At 42.4% G+C, this 15,712-nt stretch overlaps 1 protein-coding gene across 20 annotated transcripts in view; it reads right to left on the bottom strand.

Annotated features, from left to right (window-relative positions):
• Window positions 1-15,712, bottom strand: part of dst (dystonin) — a 105,049-nt gene that overhangs the window by 24,476 nt on the left and 64,861 nt on the right. For 18 of the 20 annotated variants that reach the window (XM_079686945.1, XM_079686928.1, XM_079686944.1 and 15 more), the window contains 15 exons: window positions 15,290-15,607; window positions 14,589-14,755; window positions 14,295-14,451; window positions 13,285-13,411; window positions 13,049-13,099; window positions 12,021-12,256; window positions 11,735-11,864; window positions 11,183-11,382; window positions 10,559-11,057; window positions 8,789-10,257; window positions 2,420-2,581; window positions 2,078-2,248; window positions 1,627-1,793; window positions 577-736; window positions 50-376 (listed from right to left, as the gene is read on the bottom strand). In XM_079686945.1, the coding sequence (XP_079543071.1) occupies window positions 50-376; window positions 577-736; window positions 1,627-1,793; window positions 2,078-2,248; window positions 2,420-2,581; window positions 8,789-10,257; window positions 10,559-11,057; window positions 11,183-11,382; window positions 11,735-11,864; window positions 12,021-12,256; window positions 13,049-13,099; window positions 13,285-13,411; window positions 14,295-14,451; window positions 14,589-14,755; window positions 15,290-15,607 (4,341 nt within the window). The remainder of the gene's footprint in view (window positions 1-49; window positions 377-576; window positions 737-1,626; window positions 1,794-2,077; window positions 2,249-2,419; window positions 2,582-8,788; window positions 10,258-10,558; window positions 11,058-11,182; window positions 11,383-11,734; window positions 11,865-12,020; window positions 12,257-13,048; window positions 13,100-13,284; window positions 13,412-14,294; window positions 14,452-14,588; window positions 14,756-15,289; window positions 15,608-15,712) is intronic. The other 2 variants (XM_079686941.1, XM_079686931.1) reach the window with 2 other exon arrangements.

Raw genomic sequence — 15,712 nt, 5'->3', positions numbered from 1 at the left:
ACTTAAATGAAAGGAGTACAAAGTGCGTGGCCTGGAGAGGAGTGTATACCCGTTGTTCTGCCAGCTGCTTTTCAAGAACATCTACTTTGTAGTCCTCCGCTGACACTTCGCTCAGCCTCCCGTGTGCCTCATTCAGCCAGTTCATGAGAGCCACCTCGTCCTCTCCGAACACCTGGGCGTTGGCCAGAGCCTGCTGCAGCATCTCAGCCCTCCTCCTGCATCGCTCCTGGAGCTCTATGTAACCGGACTGAGTGGAGTCCAGTTTGGACTGAACAAACTCCTTTTCCTCCACTGAGCTAACAGCTTTGAGCATCTGACCCAGACTGATGGCCTGTAACAGGTCTTTACTGTGATTCATAATCTCCTCCTCTAAGGCCTAACCACAGGGGATGGGAAACAAACCAAAGAAATATGACACAAACAGAAAAAACAAAAGAGGTAAACTGAAATTATATAAAAAACGGAATGGGTAATAATGAAATGCACCAACGTGCAAAATGAAGGAAATGAAATTCAGCTGAACAAAACCAACTGTATGATAAAAACAAACAGCAATGATGAAAATGATGATATTACCTTATGCTGGGATATTTGGTCTTCCAGCCTAGACGTCTCAGTGCCGATGGGTTCGGAGTTGGCTAGGTGTTTCTCTGTAGCCGCCAGCCACTCGCTCAGGGGCTCCAGCGTCTCGTGGAACTGCTGAGTGACCACTAAGATGCTCTCCAGTTGCTTTTGCCTGAAACATTTATGAAAACAGTAACAGCAATGAATCCTGAGCAAAGGAAAGTCATGTACAGAGTGACAGGCAAGCTTATTCCATTATTAGTTAATGAAGAAATGTTATCTACATATGAATAATGTTTAAGAGCCATGTTCTGAACTGAGAGAAAGGTAAGGTAGGTCTACTTTTAGTTGGAGTTTCACATACGTTTAAATATACCCAGATTTAAACGAAGGCAAAACCCAGGTTAATAAAAGGGCAAGACTTTACTATTTATTTTAGGTTGTTTCATTAGCAACCTTTGACGTAATAGCTTGACATTTCTGGAAATACATTTTTTTTAATTCTCTCGCAGAAAGTTGTTCAAGAAAATAAATATCACTTCCATTTATACAGGCTACATACTACAGAGGCAAAAGTTGACACCAGCAGCCAGCTAGCTTAGCTTAGCACAAAGCCGGAAAACAGGGGAACAGTTACCTTGGGTCTCTCAAGGGAAATAAGATCCCTGTACCATAAACAGCATTGGATGATTAGCACGATTTAGAGGCGCTAATATACAGCATTTGTTTGGACAGAGTAAGGCTAACCCTTTAATCTGTTTCTAAGCTTTTAGCTTCATCTTTATAGCACAAAATAAAGAGTGATATTGATCCTCCCGTCTAATCCTTGGCAAAAAGGCAATAATTACATTTCCCAAATGTTTCATTTGTTTTTGCTTCATTAGGGGAAAAGAGAAGCTGCATTTTCGTGTGTCAATCTTTGTACATTTTGAATATTCCCAGATCCAAATCCAGGTAAAAACACTAATTAAATGAGGTGGAAGCATTACAATGTTTTAAGTCCTTCATTAGCAACATTTAACTGTGAAGCAAATTAAACGGTTACATGTATTTTATACAGACCTGTTTTCAGCCTTCTTGAGCAGACTGTCCCACCGTTGTGCAAGGCATTCGATCTCCTTTCCAACCTTTTCTTTATCTACAGACTCTGCCAGTTGTGCAACCTTCTCTCCCTCTTTCTTTATCAGCTCCACTGTTGGTTTCCTGTCATCCAGCAGTCTCTGTAGGAGCTGTCAAAGGGAAACAAAGGAGGAGAGTTATTGGGTGCCTTTAACTAGCTCTGGCATTACTTGGTGGTGAAAAACAGTAAATCTAACGGGCACAGATTAAGTGTCCATTAAACCAACAGCTTTGTTTACCACACTTTTGTTCAACAATGGGTGTCAATTAAATGAGATGGATGGCAGAGTCATAATGCTGTGTGGATTTTCTGGTGTTGAAGTGGAACAATTAAACAGAAGTGTAACTGTGGTTTTATGGCTTCATGCATTTGTACCACGTAATACCAGCTTACTTTCTGCTCTTGTATCTGTGCCTTGACCACTTTGAATTCTGCAGATGGAGGTTTCTGATTGGCCATAAGCTCTTCTGTGTCGGTTAACCAGCTGAGCAGTGATTCCAGGGCATCCTGGAACCTCCCACAATGCAGCAGGGCTTCATGCAGCTGGGCTGAACGTTCAGCGATCTGCAGACCACATGGTAAATAAAGATTATACCTTTGTTAAAGCCGACTGAAAACTGCACCTAGTAACTCAAAGATGACTCATTAAATTGACAATATCTCTATAGTTTCACTAATGACCACTTTTCAAAAGCAAAGAACAACCAGTCAGACCGGTTTTATTAAACAAATAACCTTTTTATTGAGGGTATTCCACTTTGTGTTGACTCCATCCAGGTCATCCTCAAGCTTCTTGGTGCTCGTGCCTTTAGCAGCGTTTTGTATCAGGCTGTGGCCGAGAGAGCTGATGTCCTGAAGCTGCGTCTGCAACGGATCAATGTCGTCTTTCTGGAAAGCCTAAAGACAAATGGAACAAATACGAATAAATATGTTATAAGCACTCAAATTACGAGGTGTTTAGTCTTACTTGGAGGTTCATGGAAATGACTGGATTACTGTTCCAGTTTCAAAGCACAGAGAACTAATGACACATTAGTTTTACTTGATATTCAGAAGGAGAACAATTTAATAGCTGATTCTTTCAATTTACAGAAAGATGACTTTGATCTTGATATTATAGGGGGAACAAGTTCAATTGACACCAGGAATTCAGGTTTGTTGTTAAAAATCCAGCTGACATAAACAACTCTCTAAACCAGTCAGCAGCTTCTAGAAAAGGAGAGTTAACAAGTAAAGGCACAGCTGTGCACAATCCCATTGATAGGCTGCAAGGGTAAGCTAGTAAGGAGGAGATATAAGTTAAAAGTGAAAGGTGTAAATAGAGTATATATGTAGATATCTTATTTTTTTCTTCCATTTTGATTATAATGGAATCCATCTGCATCATTTATTTGTTTGCTTTCTGCAGGAAGTACATTTTCCCTGTGAACAATCAATTCAGATCTTGTCTTGAACTTTTGTAATTTAAAACCTATTTTACTAATCATGTTATCAGATATAAGAAAAAGATATAGCCAGCAACCGGGAAAACACCATCAAAGAAGCAAAAAATGTAGTAAAACATATATAACCAGCTAATGAACAAAGAACTGAAGGCTATTTTTGAGCACCTGTGGGGAGAAAAAACCCATAGGGTTCATTTCAGGACAAGCAGCGATGGCATTCAGTAAGGCCTCTATCTCCTGCTCCCCTGCGTGCTGGAACGTCTGTAAACCCTTAGGCAGACAGGCCTCGACTGATTGCAGAAACTCCTCCAGGTCCTCCATGTTGTACTTGGACGCTCCTTGCTCAACGGTACATGGTTTTGCCTGCTCTACGGGTAGCATTACAGAGTTTCCGTGCGTCTCAGGCTGTGTCACCACCACACTGACCAACTCACAGTCCTCCTGAGGTGACACATCCTCCAACAACTCAGCAGTGGACAGCTCATCATAGTCTGTTAAAGTCCTTGAACGCCATCCGGAGCTGTCGTTTTGGGTCCTAGAGGCTGACCCCGAGGATAACCTCCCAGTGGAGTATTTGTATTCTCCATTGCTAAGGGTATCCTTTACATTTAGATCCACCACACCTGATTCTGTTTGTCGCATCCCCTGCACCAAGCTGCTGCTGTGATAAAGAGACCGATTGTCCCTCACCGGTGAGAAAGGGAACTCTCCCTGCCCCGAGCTCAGCGATCGCCCAGCTCTTAGGTCCCCAGACATGTGCATTGCTTCTGAAGACGAGAGGCTCCTTGTGCCGGGGCCCACTCTTTTGTGGGACCTATGAGCATGTCTCTCCCTTTCCACAGTTGGGCTGTACAGACCCGAGTCCTCTTCAGATGTCAGTGAGCTGGTCATACTCTGCCCTCTCCTGCCATTGATCAACCCCGGCCTATCCACACTCCCCGAGCACAGGGTCCCACTGCGGCTTGCATACTCCCCCAAGTTAGTTGGGGCAAAAGTCCTCCATGAGCGTCGCTGATGCGGGTGATCCTTCTTCTCTCCTGGACGTGTCTTAGGTAGCACTGTGTCAGTCGCCCTGCTTATGTGCCCATTGAGCTTAACTCCATCAAAGACTCCACGTTGGTCGAGGATGGCAGGTTTGCGGGTTCGGAGCTCAAATGAGCTAGAAGCAGAAAGGGCTCCATTTCCACACAAGTTGCTAAAGTCTAACGTGCGTTGAGTGTAAGGTAGGGTGCCCGTGAAGTGCCTGGAGGAAAGGCTGCCCTTAGAGCCCGAGTCTATTTGCTCGTTGAGCCGGACAGTGTCATAAATGGACCTCTGGGGCACATAGCAGTCATCAATGTTCAGGTCCTCCTCCTCCCCCTTCCCCACACAGGAAGGGTTTTGTCTCAGGCAATCTGGTCTGCTCAGCGGTTTGCCCATGCTAACACAATTGTTAATACTCACTATAAAATAAGATTAAGGATGAGGTGAAATCCTTTGAGGTATATCTTATGCAAAATGTGTAATTTAAAAAGAAGCACAATTTCACTCATTTACAAAAGAAGCAACTGTGTACAAAATGATAACTGTCCTCCTCTTTTCAATGGTTAACAAATAAATATCAAACGTTTCCACTTGTCTTGTTAAAGATACAATCTACAGTTGCTTGTGGAGATTTAATTTTAACACAATTAAGTTGATCAAAAAAAAAATTCAAATAAAGGCTTTAGAAATACAAATAAGTCAAACAATATAAAAAATCCCAAACAAATGCTAGGACTGTATAGCAGCTTCATACTCCGTATTAGGAATACAAATCCAGTCTTTCCACACAGTTACTTATCCCGAGAATATTCCTTTAGGCTCTTCTACGTGCATTGCCAAATCTTAATCATTATTCCTCTGGTCCAAAGTGCTTATTTTCCCCTGAAATCCTCACAGCATCCACGAGAGCTTGAGGAAAATCTTCAGTGCAAAGTCAAAATATCCACAGGCAAATCCAGCAGGCGCTACGTAAAACTGTGGGCAGTTCTGAGGGGAGCTGGTACTCCTGGATAAACAAAAAAGCCTGCCCTTTCTCCCTCATCGCTCCCTCGCAATGACAGACACCCTCCTGGCAGAGGGTTTCATGCCCCGCCCCCGCTCATTATTCAGACAACATCTGCCACAACTCCATTTGTGCTGAGAGCCGCTCCGGCACATGTTGATTGGTGGACACATGACCCTTTTTTTTCTCCTCCTTTCTAATTCCCCCTTATGTCAGCATGGCCCGTATGACATCACTTCTAAGCCATCTTCTGCATCCTGACACAATCACGCACTTTTCTTTCAGTGAATGAGGGAATGGGGAGGGGAAGTGATACGCACCAGATTTCTTCTACTTAAAAAAAAAAAAAAAACCTAGACCAGCAGGCAGCAGCAGCTCCCACTCTGATGACATCACACTCTTCTGAAATAGATACACATTTTTTCTCTCTTTGCCCTCTGTTTTCTTCTTGTGGATGGTTGCTGTGGACCCTGCAGATATTGTTAATTACTGTGGAATGCTGAGGGAGGCACAAGTCCCAGGTAATTTAACACCGACAGCTCTGCCAAGTGTATGAAGGCGCTTTTTATGTCCAGTGACCGGGGCAGGAGAAGAAAGGAGAACAGGGGAGAGATAGTGAAAGGAAGTCATTTTTGTTTCCTGGATTGTCTTCACCATGACAGATCAGTAAAGAGCTGAACAATCCCAACTGCTTTGTCCAGCTCTGCACTCATGAGAGGAGATGGATAGAGGACACTGCTAAATTAGCAGTTAAGATCTGGATTTGAAAAAGGGATGTTCGGTCACTGAAACCTGCATAATATTTTCATTTGCAAACACCAATGTTAGAACACAAATTATTATTTTTCTCTTTGGGGTCCCTTTGTCCCCAGTGTCCAAAATATATGTTATACTTTCTGAGCTTTACAGAAATGATGAACCACAAAAGAGTTTAAAAACAGCAAATACGCTGGAAGCTGGAACAAAAAATGTAGAAATATTCACAACACATTTTTTTTACAGACAAGTAGATAATACTTTAGGTTAGTTCAGTTGTTATCCACCAAACAAAGCAGGCTGATACATTGTATTAACTAAATAGCCGGCTGATCATCTGAAGATCTACATGTTGGCTTAATCACTTAGGATGTAGGCCTACTTTGGGAAAAAAGACTAGAACCCTTTCATTCATTAAAACGTGCTGCTTTACATCAAAACAACTTAAATTCGACTTGTAGGGCAACTGTCCTTCAGGAGTTTCACGTTTCACTTTAAGAGTGTATCAGTGGCAGTGAGTCAGCGGTACTACATTGTCACAATGACACTTTTTGCCCTCTTTAGCTTCAATGAATGGGTTAGCTAGAGTGTGATTCAGATGCTAGAAACTGCTTCCCGAACTTGTAAGAGACAATGATGTAATGTCTGAAAGAAGGGACGCCAACCCCCAGGGGTGTTGAGTCACCAGAGCTGCCCTTTAAGGTTCATGTAAAGATATACATTCGCCAGGACTCCCTCAGGCGTGCTCCTGCAAATCTCAAGTGAAAACAAGAGTAAACACATGAAGTCAGGCTCTCTCTTTCAAAACTTGACCTAAAATGGTAACAGCACATAAAAGAGAGGAATCCAAGAGCTGTCTTTCTCTGTTTATTTCTTTCTCAACAGCTGCCAATAAAGTCCACTTACCTACAGAAATAAGAGCCTGATCCACTGAACATATAACAGAATATGACACATTAATGACCTAATGTTGCAGCTATATAATGAAATAACCAAAGTTCCGATACTGCTCTTGTTTGTATGGGTACGAATTAGTACAATGGGGGTTTTCCACGAGCAGCTGAGGCTGTATATGCCCTCTCAACCCAGCCTGATGACAGGACAAAGAGGGGGTAGAAACATGCACCATGACAATGCTGCTAGCAACTCTTTGAATCAATCACTCCTATAATAGTTTCCCTGCGAGCCCTAAACCAAATTCCACACAATAAAATAAAAACCCCTACCCCCACGATATCTTAATCCATGTATCTCAACTGGAGGTTTGCATGTAACCCTCCTGCCTAAGTGAAGCACCCCCGTAATTACAAGAAAAATCCCCTGACCTATATCTTAGCACAAATCTATGTCATTTGACTACCCACGGCTTTTACATTGTTTTATTGTAATACTATCTAATACTACAAATGAAGAAGTGTTAACCTGAATATAGGTTAATCCTCTTTAGGAGAACTCTACAGGAATTTAAAGGCTTTTAAAACATGTTTGCATCTGTCTGTAAAGCTTGCTAATGGCCACCCCTTGTTGTTGTTAACTCAAATGTTAAAGATAACATGGAGTGTCAGAGGAATTAAAAACAGGTCATTAGGACAATTATAAATGGTGTGGTATGTCTGTCATACTAAATATAGCATTACCTAAAAGTACATTTTTAAACAAACAGTTGTTGTACAATATTAATTAGCCTAAAGGAATAATCTAAAGCATTTTTGGGTCAATTAAATATGAAGTCTTAACCCAGCAGTAAACAGTAAGGTTTTTTATTCATGGTAACCCAACCATCACTATACTAAGTGGTGTCTATATCAAAATTAACACCAGGCTACTCTAAGCTTAGAGCCCAAGATGATATCAGGCAGTGAGTGTTCAGGCTTAAAACAACAACACTATCAATGTGAAGAGATCAGGACGCAGGCCCAGCTCCTCTAATGGGACCATTGAATCAAGTGACGCCCTGCTGGTGACCACCTGGCTGCGAGGGTCCATCCCTCCTGCCCCATCACTGCACATGGGCTGAGCTCTTTTGTTAACACCAGATGCCCTTAATGAACCGGCAGTCCCCAGAGGATTGCTTTGCATGTAGCCAGTGTGCTGCTCAGAGAAGAGCCTGAGGATAATCTGCCCCAATTCAAGGTTTGTTGGGATAGATAGCTTCTTAAATATCAAATGTTCAAATATACTGTATGGGAACCAAGGAGAGAATACAGTTTTAAGCCCAGTGATCTTGGTAGAAATAAAAACAACACATGCTTTTTTAAATAACAAAGGGGACATTTGTGAGATTGGTCGGATACAAAAAAGGCCTTAACCAGCGTTAATAATAATGTTTGTGTAATATGTTCTGCCTTATTGAACTATAATGCGAAAAACATTATTTCCTGTTTTCCAACATTACCCTTAATAAACCTAAATAATCTGCAAATTATCTTTAATGATCTCCTTTAATCGCTGTTGAATAGCTGTTGTTGGTTTATATGTATATAAACTAATTAGATGTGTTCCTTAATCGATTGATTGGAGGACTAAAGAAATAATTCCACTACTATATTGATAACTTATTAATGTTTTATGTCATTTCGTTAGAATAAAATGTAAACATTCTCTTATCTAAGCACCGTAAATGTAATAAAGGGCTGCTTTTACCATTGTCAACAGTAAATTCAATATGTTGTGTTTTTGGACTGTTTCCAGGTTACCAAAAAGCCCTAAGCCTTATTCTATAAAGGAAAATAGTTTATGCATATAAACAAAAATAAGGGTACCTGCTGCTGTAAGTTCCATCATCCAAATCAATCTCTTTGCATTATTAAATCAATTTAGTTTAATAGAAATACCATGTTAAGGTGTAAAATACAAAAGTAATTGGGAAAGCCATACCTTAAAGGCCTCCAGCTGTTGGTTGATGCCATCCGTCTCCATGCCAACCGCCTCCTGGGCCGCCTCCTTGCCCACAGCACCGCTCAGTTTACTGTCTGCTTGGTGGAGTTTCTCGTACAGCTCCTCCAGTTTGGTGAGCGTGCTCTGCACCTGCACCTCTCGACCTTTGGCCCTGTCCAGCAGCTTGCCACACTGCTTACTCAGAGCATCCAGATCTCTCTTCAGGCCCAACAGGTCGGGCGAGCTTTCAGTCTCCATCATCTTCTTACAGCTGTCTCCAGCGTTGGCCGTGTTGGCCATCAGCTCTTGCAGCTTCGCCACGAAGCTCTGAATGCTGTCCTGCTGTTCTTTAAGAGTGGCCAAGTGGAGATCCACAGGAGCCATGCTGTCCAGTTCGTCGTCCAGGTCCGTGAAAGAGGTGAACATCTCTCGGATGCGGTTTTGGAACTGCCCAATTCCCTGCAGTTTGCCCTCCAACACCTGGCACGTCTCCTCTAGTTTCTTGTTAAGTGAGCTGTATTCTTTATCCATGCTGTCAGCCTGCAGTAAGAGGTCTGTCACTCCATCAGCATCTGGGACACCAACAACAAGGTCCTTGGCCAACGTCTTCAGGTGCTCCACTTGGTTCTGCGCTGCCTCTAAACTCTTATGTTGGGCTTTAATGTTGGTCAGGTTCTTGTTGCTGTGTGCCTGCACTCCCTGTGATTCATAAGAATCCACTTGCTTCTGAGCCCCCTCGAGCTGACCCTTTGCCTCTTTGTAGGCGTCGTTGAATTCCTTAACTGTATGTGAGATCTTCTCCAAGGATTCCCTTTTGTTCTGTAGACCTTCCACTACATTATCCACTCTTTTGCCAATGCTAGCCTTCTCCTCTCTGATTGCTTCAGTGTCTGCGTTGGCCACCTCAAGAAGACTATCAGCGGCCGCGTTGAGCTGCTCCACCATCCCCCTGTGCTTGTCCACATCTTTCTGGAGAGCCTTCACCTGAGAAATGGAGCTCTCCACATCAACCGGATCAACAGTGAGTTTGACTCGGCCCTCGCTGGCTTCACACTCTTGAATCCAGGAGCTGAGCTTCTCTGCATGCTCCTGATACTTCAGAGATTTCTGCAGAGTGGTCTCGAGTTTGCCAGCTTGCTCCACAGAGCTCTTCTTCACCTCCTCCCAGTCGGATGACAGTGTAGTCAGCTGCCCTTGTAAAGCCAACTTTTCTGCACCGTCAATTTTCTGCAGGAGCGTCTCTCCTTCCCCGTGGATTGTGTTATAAGCTTTGTCATGTTCCCCGAGAGTTTTCTGGAGTTTACTGTGCTCCTCCAGGGCCTGTTGCAGGACTTCCGCCTTGGCAGAGATGGGCTTCGGCTTAGACTGTTCCTGGAGCTTCTCACCCAGCCATGACTGGAAGTCTTTAGAGGTCTGATGGAACTGCTGAGAGCTGGCAAAGGTTGAGTTGAGCTGCTCGATCCGTTTCGCTACAAGAGAGGAAGTGCAGCAATTAGTGATGTAAATACGGCAAAGAATGCTAACTGGGAATATTGTTACTTATGACTTTCCATTCTACATTTCGGATAAATGTATAACGATATAAGACACCACATTTAAAATTCATTGTAAAAAAGATGGCAAAAAAGCCAGAGTTTAAAAGAGTGATAGTGATTGTTAGCCTCTTGGGTCATAGTATAAATATATTGTAGTGTGACTCAACACAAAGAGAATGTTTATTTCTCTCCAAACATTACAACACTTGTTTTTTAGGTTGTTTGAAAGACCAACCTGCTTTCTCTTCCAGCTGTTTGAAAGGTTTGCTGACACTCTCTAGCTGTCTGGCCAAGTCTGTCTTGAGGTAGTCCTCCGTCACCATCGCTGTGAGCTCTGCGTTGATGGCCTCCGCCTCCTTCAGCTTCTTCCTCTCCTCTCTCAGCTGAGCCGAGATGTTATGGACATCCTCCAACTGCTTCTTCACAGCGTCCGGCTGGGTGCTGTGGCCCTGATGGTTGGTGAGCTGATTCTCCAGCTGAGTGGCAGTCTGACCGACACTCCTCAGTAAATCCTGGAACTGCCCTGTCTTCACCGCCGCCTGGTCGATGAGGCTGTCTCGCTGGTCCAGCTGTCCCGTGATGCCCTGCCACTTCTGGGTGACGGCAGAGAGCTGCTCCCTCACCAGCTTCCCCCCAGAGGGGTCCTGGTTGCCCGAGGAGCTCAGGATGGAAGAGGCAGCTTCCTCCAGTTTCTCATATTGGGGTTTGCGGCTCTTAAATTCGTTCTGGAGGATCTGGGGGGGGCAACAGAAGATACAAGATGAACATTTCTTAAAAGGAAACATTATGATAAGTAACTTTTACAACCCCACTCCAAAACATCCTAACCAATTATTCAACCAAACATGCCAAAGCTTACCTGAACTTGTTGCTTCTGCATTTTGAGCATATTTGGGTCGATGGAGAGGGGTCCGAGGACACTCATCATCAGCTCTTTCTCGGAAAGCCACTGGCCGAGCTGCAGCTGAGTTGTTTGGAAGATGTCCAGGTTCTTGTTGGACTGCTCCAGGTGCTGCTTCCTCTCCTCTACAGTGCCGCTGATATCTGCCCAGGCAGCATCTGAGCAGGTGGGAAGGAAATTCACACAAGTCTGCATTAGTCAGCATAAAACCACTTTATTTCAACAGTCCTGCTGTGCTCCCCACAAACCTCCCACTGCGCAGGACCTGGCACCAAAAATGTGTTAATTTGACTAAAGCAGGAACTGAGAGACACTCTGCACACTGCTCATGGTGGGTAGATGAACTTGAGTAACATAGCTGGTCTAACATCGCATATATATCAATTTATAAATGCTTGTACTTAAAGGCCAGTGCTGGAATGAGATACATTTTTTGCCAGCAGGATACTCTGACAGTTTCAGTGACATAAATGACCCAGGGCCATCTGGAGACAACACCTTGAATCATACCTATTTCAGCGAGCATCTGCTTCCATTGTGCCGCCTCAGGGGAGTTTGGATGAGTCTTAATCAAGTTAAGGAGCGTTTCTCTGAGCTTCTGAAACTGCTCCTGCTTTTGCTTCATGCCTTCCTCGAATGCCTGAGAAAATAACACAAATTATAATTGCTGAATCCTGTGATTTTAAACTAGAGTGTCATATGATTATCATTCCAAGCAGAACAAACAATGTTATTAAGGATCGTGTGCTGTTTCAACACATAATAAAACAGCTGTTTAGAGACAACAAGACTCTACCTTCTGCTGTTCGAGCTGTGTTCTCACAGAGTCTTTCTCTGTGGCTGCTTTGTTCCAGGACGCTGCAGTCTTTTTCATGTCCTTCAGCCATGTCATCATGTTGTCCGTCTCCTCGTTGGCCTCTTTCACCTCCTGAACTGAACTACTCAGATCTGCTGCCCGACTCTTCAGCGTTACCCCGAGGCTTGCGTATCCGTCATTGACGAATGACATGTTCTGCTGAATTACCATCAGCTCTGAGGACATCAGACAACAGTTTAAAGTCAGTTTCATCATGTGGTTGTGATACCAGCCTCATTGAATAAGTACAAGAGTTATAAATAGGATTCTAAATGGTATTGCCTGAGACACAATGAATCTGGTTTATATCTAATCTTATCGTATGTCCTCCATATGCGTGTAAACGGAAGTTTGGGCCTTTAAATTAGGGCTGCTCAATTAATCGTATTTTAATCGCAATTACGATTATGGCTTGCAACGATTACGAAAACAACGTAATCGAAAAATAAAACGATTATTTTTGTATTATTATTATGAATTTTTTCTTTTTTTATGAATCTTTTTTTTTTGTGGTTTTTCAACTGAATTATACTTAAAGTTCAGGGTAATAAACTGCTAAAAACATACTGTTCAATTCCAATAAATGGATGTTTTCAAAGTAAATGGATAATCGTTTTTAATAATCGTGATATCAATTATTGACCCAAATAATCGAGATTATGATCTTTGCCATAATCGAGCAGCCCTACTTTAAATTATTTTGAAAACACTCAATGGAAAATGTGTATAACTCAGACCCTGTGGCTGAGGCCTATTTGTTTAAATGGAACATTAAATAAATACCCAATATACTCCCTTTATCATTCATATTTGAACAAACTGCAACAGTGATCGTTGTGAAGAGTTACTATTTGTTGGGTATACAGTAGAGCCACCGCAGCCATATTGATAACCAGCCATAATACCAACACAGCACACTACAAAGAATATATATACACAACAACATCAACACACACACACTTGATTACCTTTATTGGTTAGGTAGGAATGGCTCGCTGGACCACCACCATTAGTAAGAGCTGATGCAAAGACACAAGACAAAGCTTAAGTAAAGAAAAGGCAGACTGTCTGGGATAGTTGGCACAAGATCTTTCCATGATCCCTAATGGTTAGTGAGAACAGTCCACAGAAATGCACCCGAACACCATGCTTCCCATTCCACTGTATGATCCAAAGAAATGAGGGGAAGTGTCTGGATGTTTACCTGACTTGTTAGGGGTCTTTGTCTTGGCGGGGGATGTGAGTAAAGACATGAGGCTGCAGAGCGCTGATCCTTTACTGTTCAGGTCCTGGACAGCTGGGTCTTTGGATGTCCACTCATCTAATAATCCCTGAGTAATCGCACAGATAAAGGTTATAGGTCGTGGCATTCATAACACATAAAGCAAAACGTGATGAGTGAAAATGTACATGTACGGAAAAGAAAAGGTTTCATGAAGATCATTTCTATGGTTACTTAAAGGCCTGGCAGCATTTATAGTGTTTGTTGTTGTAATACTAGTTTTGGGCACATGGGACTGAAGTCCAGCCTCATCATGTGATCGCAATAGGACTAAAAACATGCTTTCTACCAGGTGAGTTTTAAAACAAGACATATATATTGGGCGGTTACTTTCTCATACAAATTAAATAAATCGTGATGAAAAATGACCTGGACATTTTTTTTTATGACGAAAGCAATCATTTATGATCATAGCAAGAGTATTCTGGTTATACCTTTTTTAGTCTTAAACACGATGGGGAAACACTTAGAAGATTAACACAATATCATTTTTCATTTGTCTCTTAGGGTTTCTGTACATGAGAAAACTTCCTCTGGAAAAACTGATAAAAGTCTGATTGCTTCTGGATTTATTTCTACATTTTGCTTTTCAGGATCTACTTCTGTGATCTTTCTTGCAACACCTCGTGACGCAAAAGTTCCTGGACAACATAGTGTTTCACTCCCTGATATGTCTGTGTAAACACACACCATCCACCTGTCATTAGTTGGCAGAGAAAACAGGTTGAGATGGAGGAGAATTTAGGGAGGATAAGACTATGATCTATTTTAACCCACTCACCATCTATCTTTTGGAAAAACAGGACTCCTCTACCGTGCCAAATACAAAGTGTATCATCAATGGCTTATTTTCCAGCACTTAAGAGTGCAGTTAGACAAAATATATACACAAATGTCTCTAAAGTTGACTTTGTATTTATCTCTAGACTCACGGTGACTATCTGCAGGTCCTTTTCCAGACTTTTCACACTGCTGGTCGGCTGAACCGCTGGTACTTTCTCATTGGTCTGCTCCAGCCACTTGGTGAGAACGCTAGCTGAAGATCTGAACTCTCCTAGCTGATCCTGACAGGAAGAAACCTCCTCTTCCCTGTAGGAGACAAGAATCAGCCATATCACGCATCATTCTGTCATTTATAAAAACATAACTTCTAAGGAAAAGGATCATAAATGTTTAGAGTTGAAATAGAAAGAATCAATTTTTCCCTCCACTGTCAAACAACTTACTTTTCTTTCACCGTGTCTTTGAAGGTGTTAAAAATATTTGAGAGATTGTCCATCTTGCTCTGGATCTGGGCTTTGTTTCCATCAGGGCTTATTTCAGACAGCTCCTTGCAGAGAGTCTGCAGCGTCTCCAAATCACTCTCATGCTCAGCCATCTCAGCTTTAGTGTTCTACAGAGGGATTAGAAATGTCTGTCATTCTTTGATGGAAACGTCAGTGGTGTAAGAAATACTCAGTTGGTATTCTTAAGTAAAAGTCGAAATCCTGTCGCTAGAAATACTCCATAACCATGAAAAGTCATGAATTAAATTTGTTACTCAAGCAAAAGTTAAAAAGTATATTCAGCAAAACATTTTTGACGTATCATGTATTCATTTTGCAACTCATTTTGCAACCTGATAGCAAACATTTTGCTTTTGGATGATACTTTGTTTACTACTGGGTACAATAGATAGCATATGATCCAACAGGATGGGTTTGAGCTTGTAACAGTAAGTGACAAATAAGATATTTCCTTTTGAATTGTATCAGAGACGAAGTATAATGCAGAACTGGAAATACTCAATTAATAAACAAGTTTGTCTGGGCTGCACTCAAGTACAGTGCTGTGAATGTGCTTAGTTACTTTCCATCAAAATAAACGTTATTAAAAGACACCAGATATCTCTATTTATGGTCATGAACAGCTTCAGCAGAATGGTTACCTGCGTCAGCTGAGACAGTTCATTGAAAGTTTTCCCAGGCCCGTCTGTCTCGTGTAGATCTTGTGAACGCTTCCCGACAAACTGCTGGACTTTCTCTGAGACCTCCTCAAACTGCTCCACCTTTTCCTTCAGCTGCTCCAGCTGGGAAACTTTTTGCTTATGCTTGTCACAGGCGTCAGTGAAGCGCTGAGAGAGAGTGTCCATCTTAGACTGCAGCAGCGCAGCGGCAGAGGGATCCGCCGTCTCCACAAACGTCTTCACCTTAGCTTTCATGGCTGAGATGCTGCTCTGGCGACTTGCTATGTCCTGCTCCAATGCCTTAGAAAATACACAATGTAAGACAGTTAAATGTAAATGTTTAACTGAAAAATATATATACACTACAGCCAGTGTCCAATTATTGTAATGCTAAAAGAATACATA

The sequence above is a fragment of the Notothenia rossii genome, assembly GCF_949606895.1.
Source record: "Notothenia rossii genome assembly, chromosome: 6".
In the NCBI taxonomy this organism is placed as follows: Eukaryota; Metazoa; Chordata; class Actinopteri; order Perciformes; family Nototheniidae; genus Notothenia; species Notothenia rossii.
This window is presented reverse-complemented; position numbering and strand designations above follow the sequence as displayed.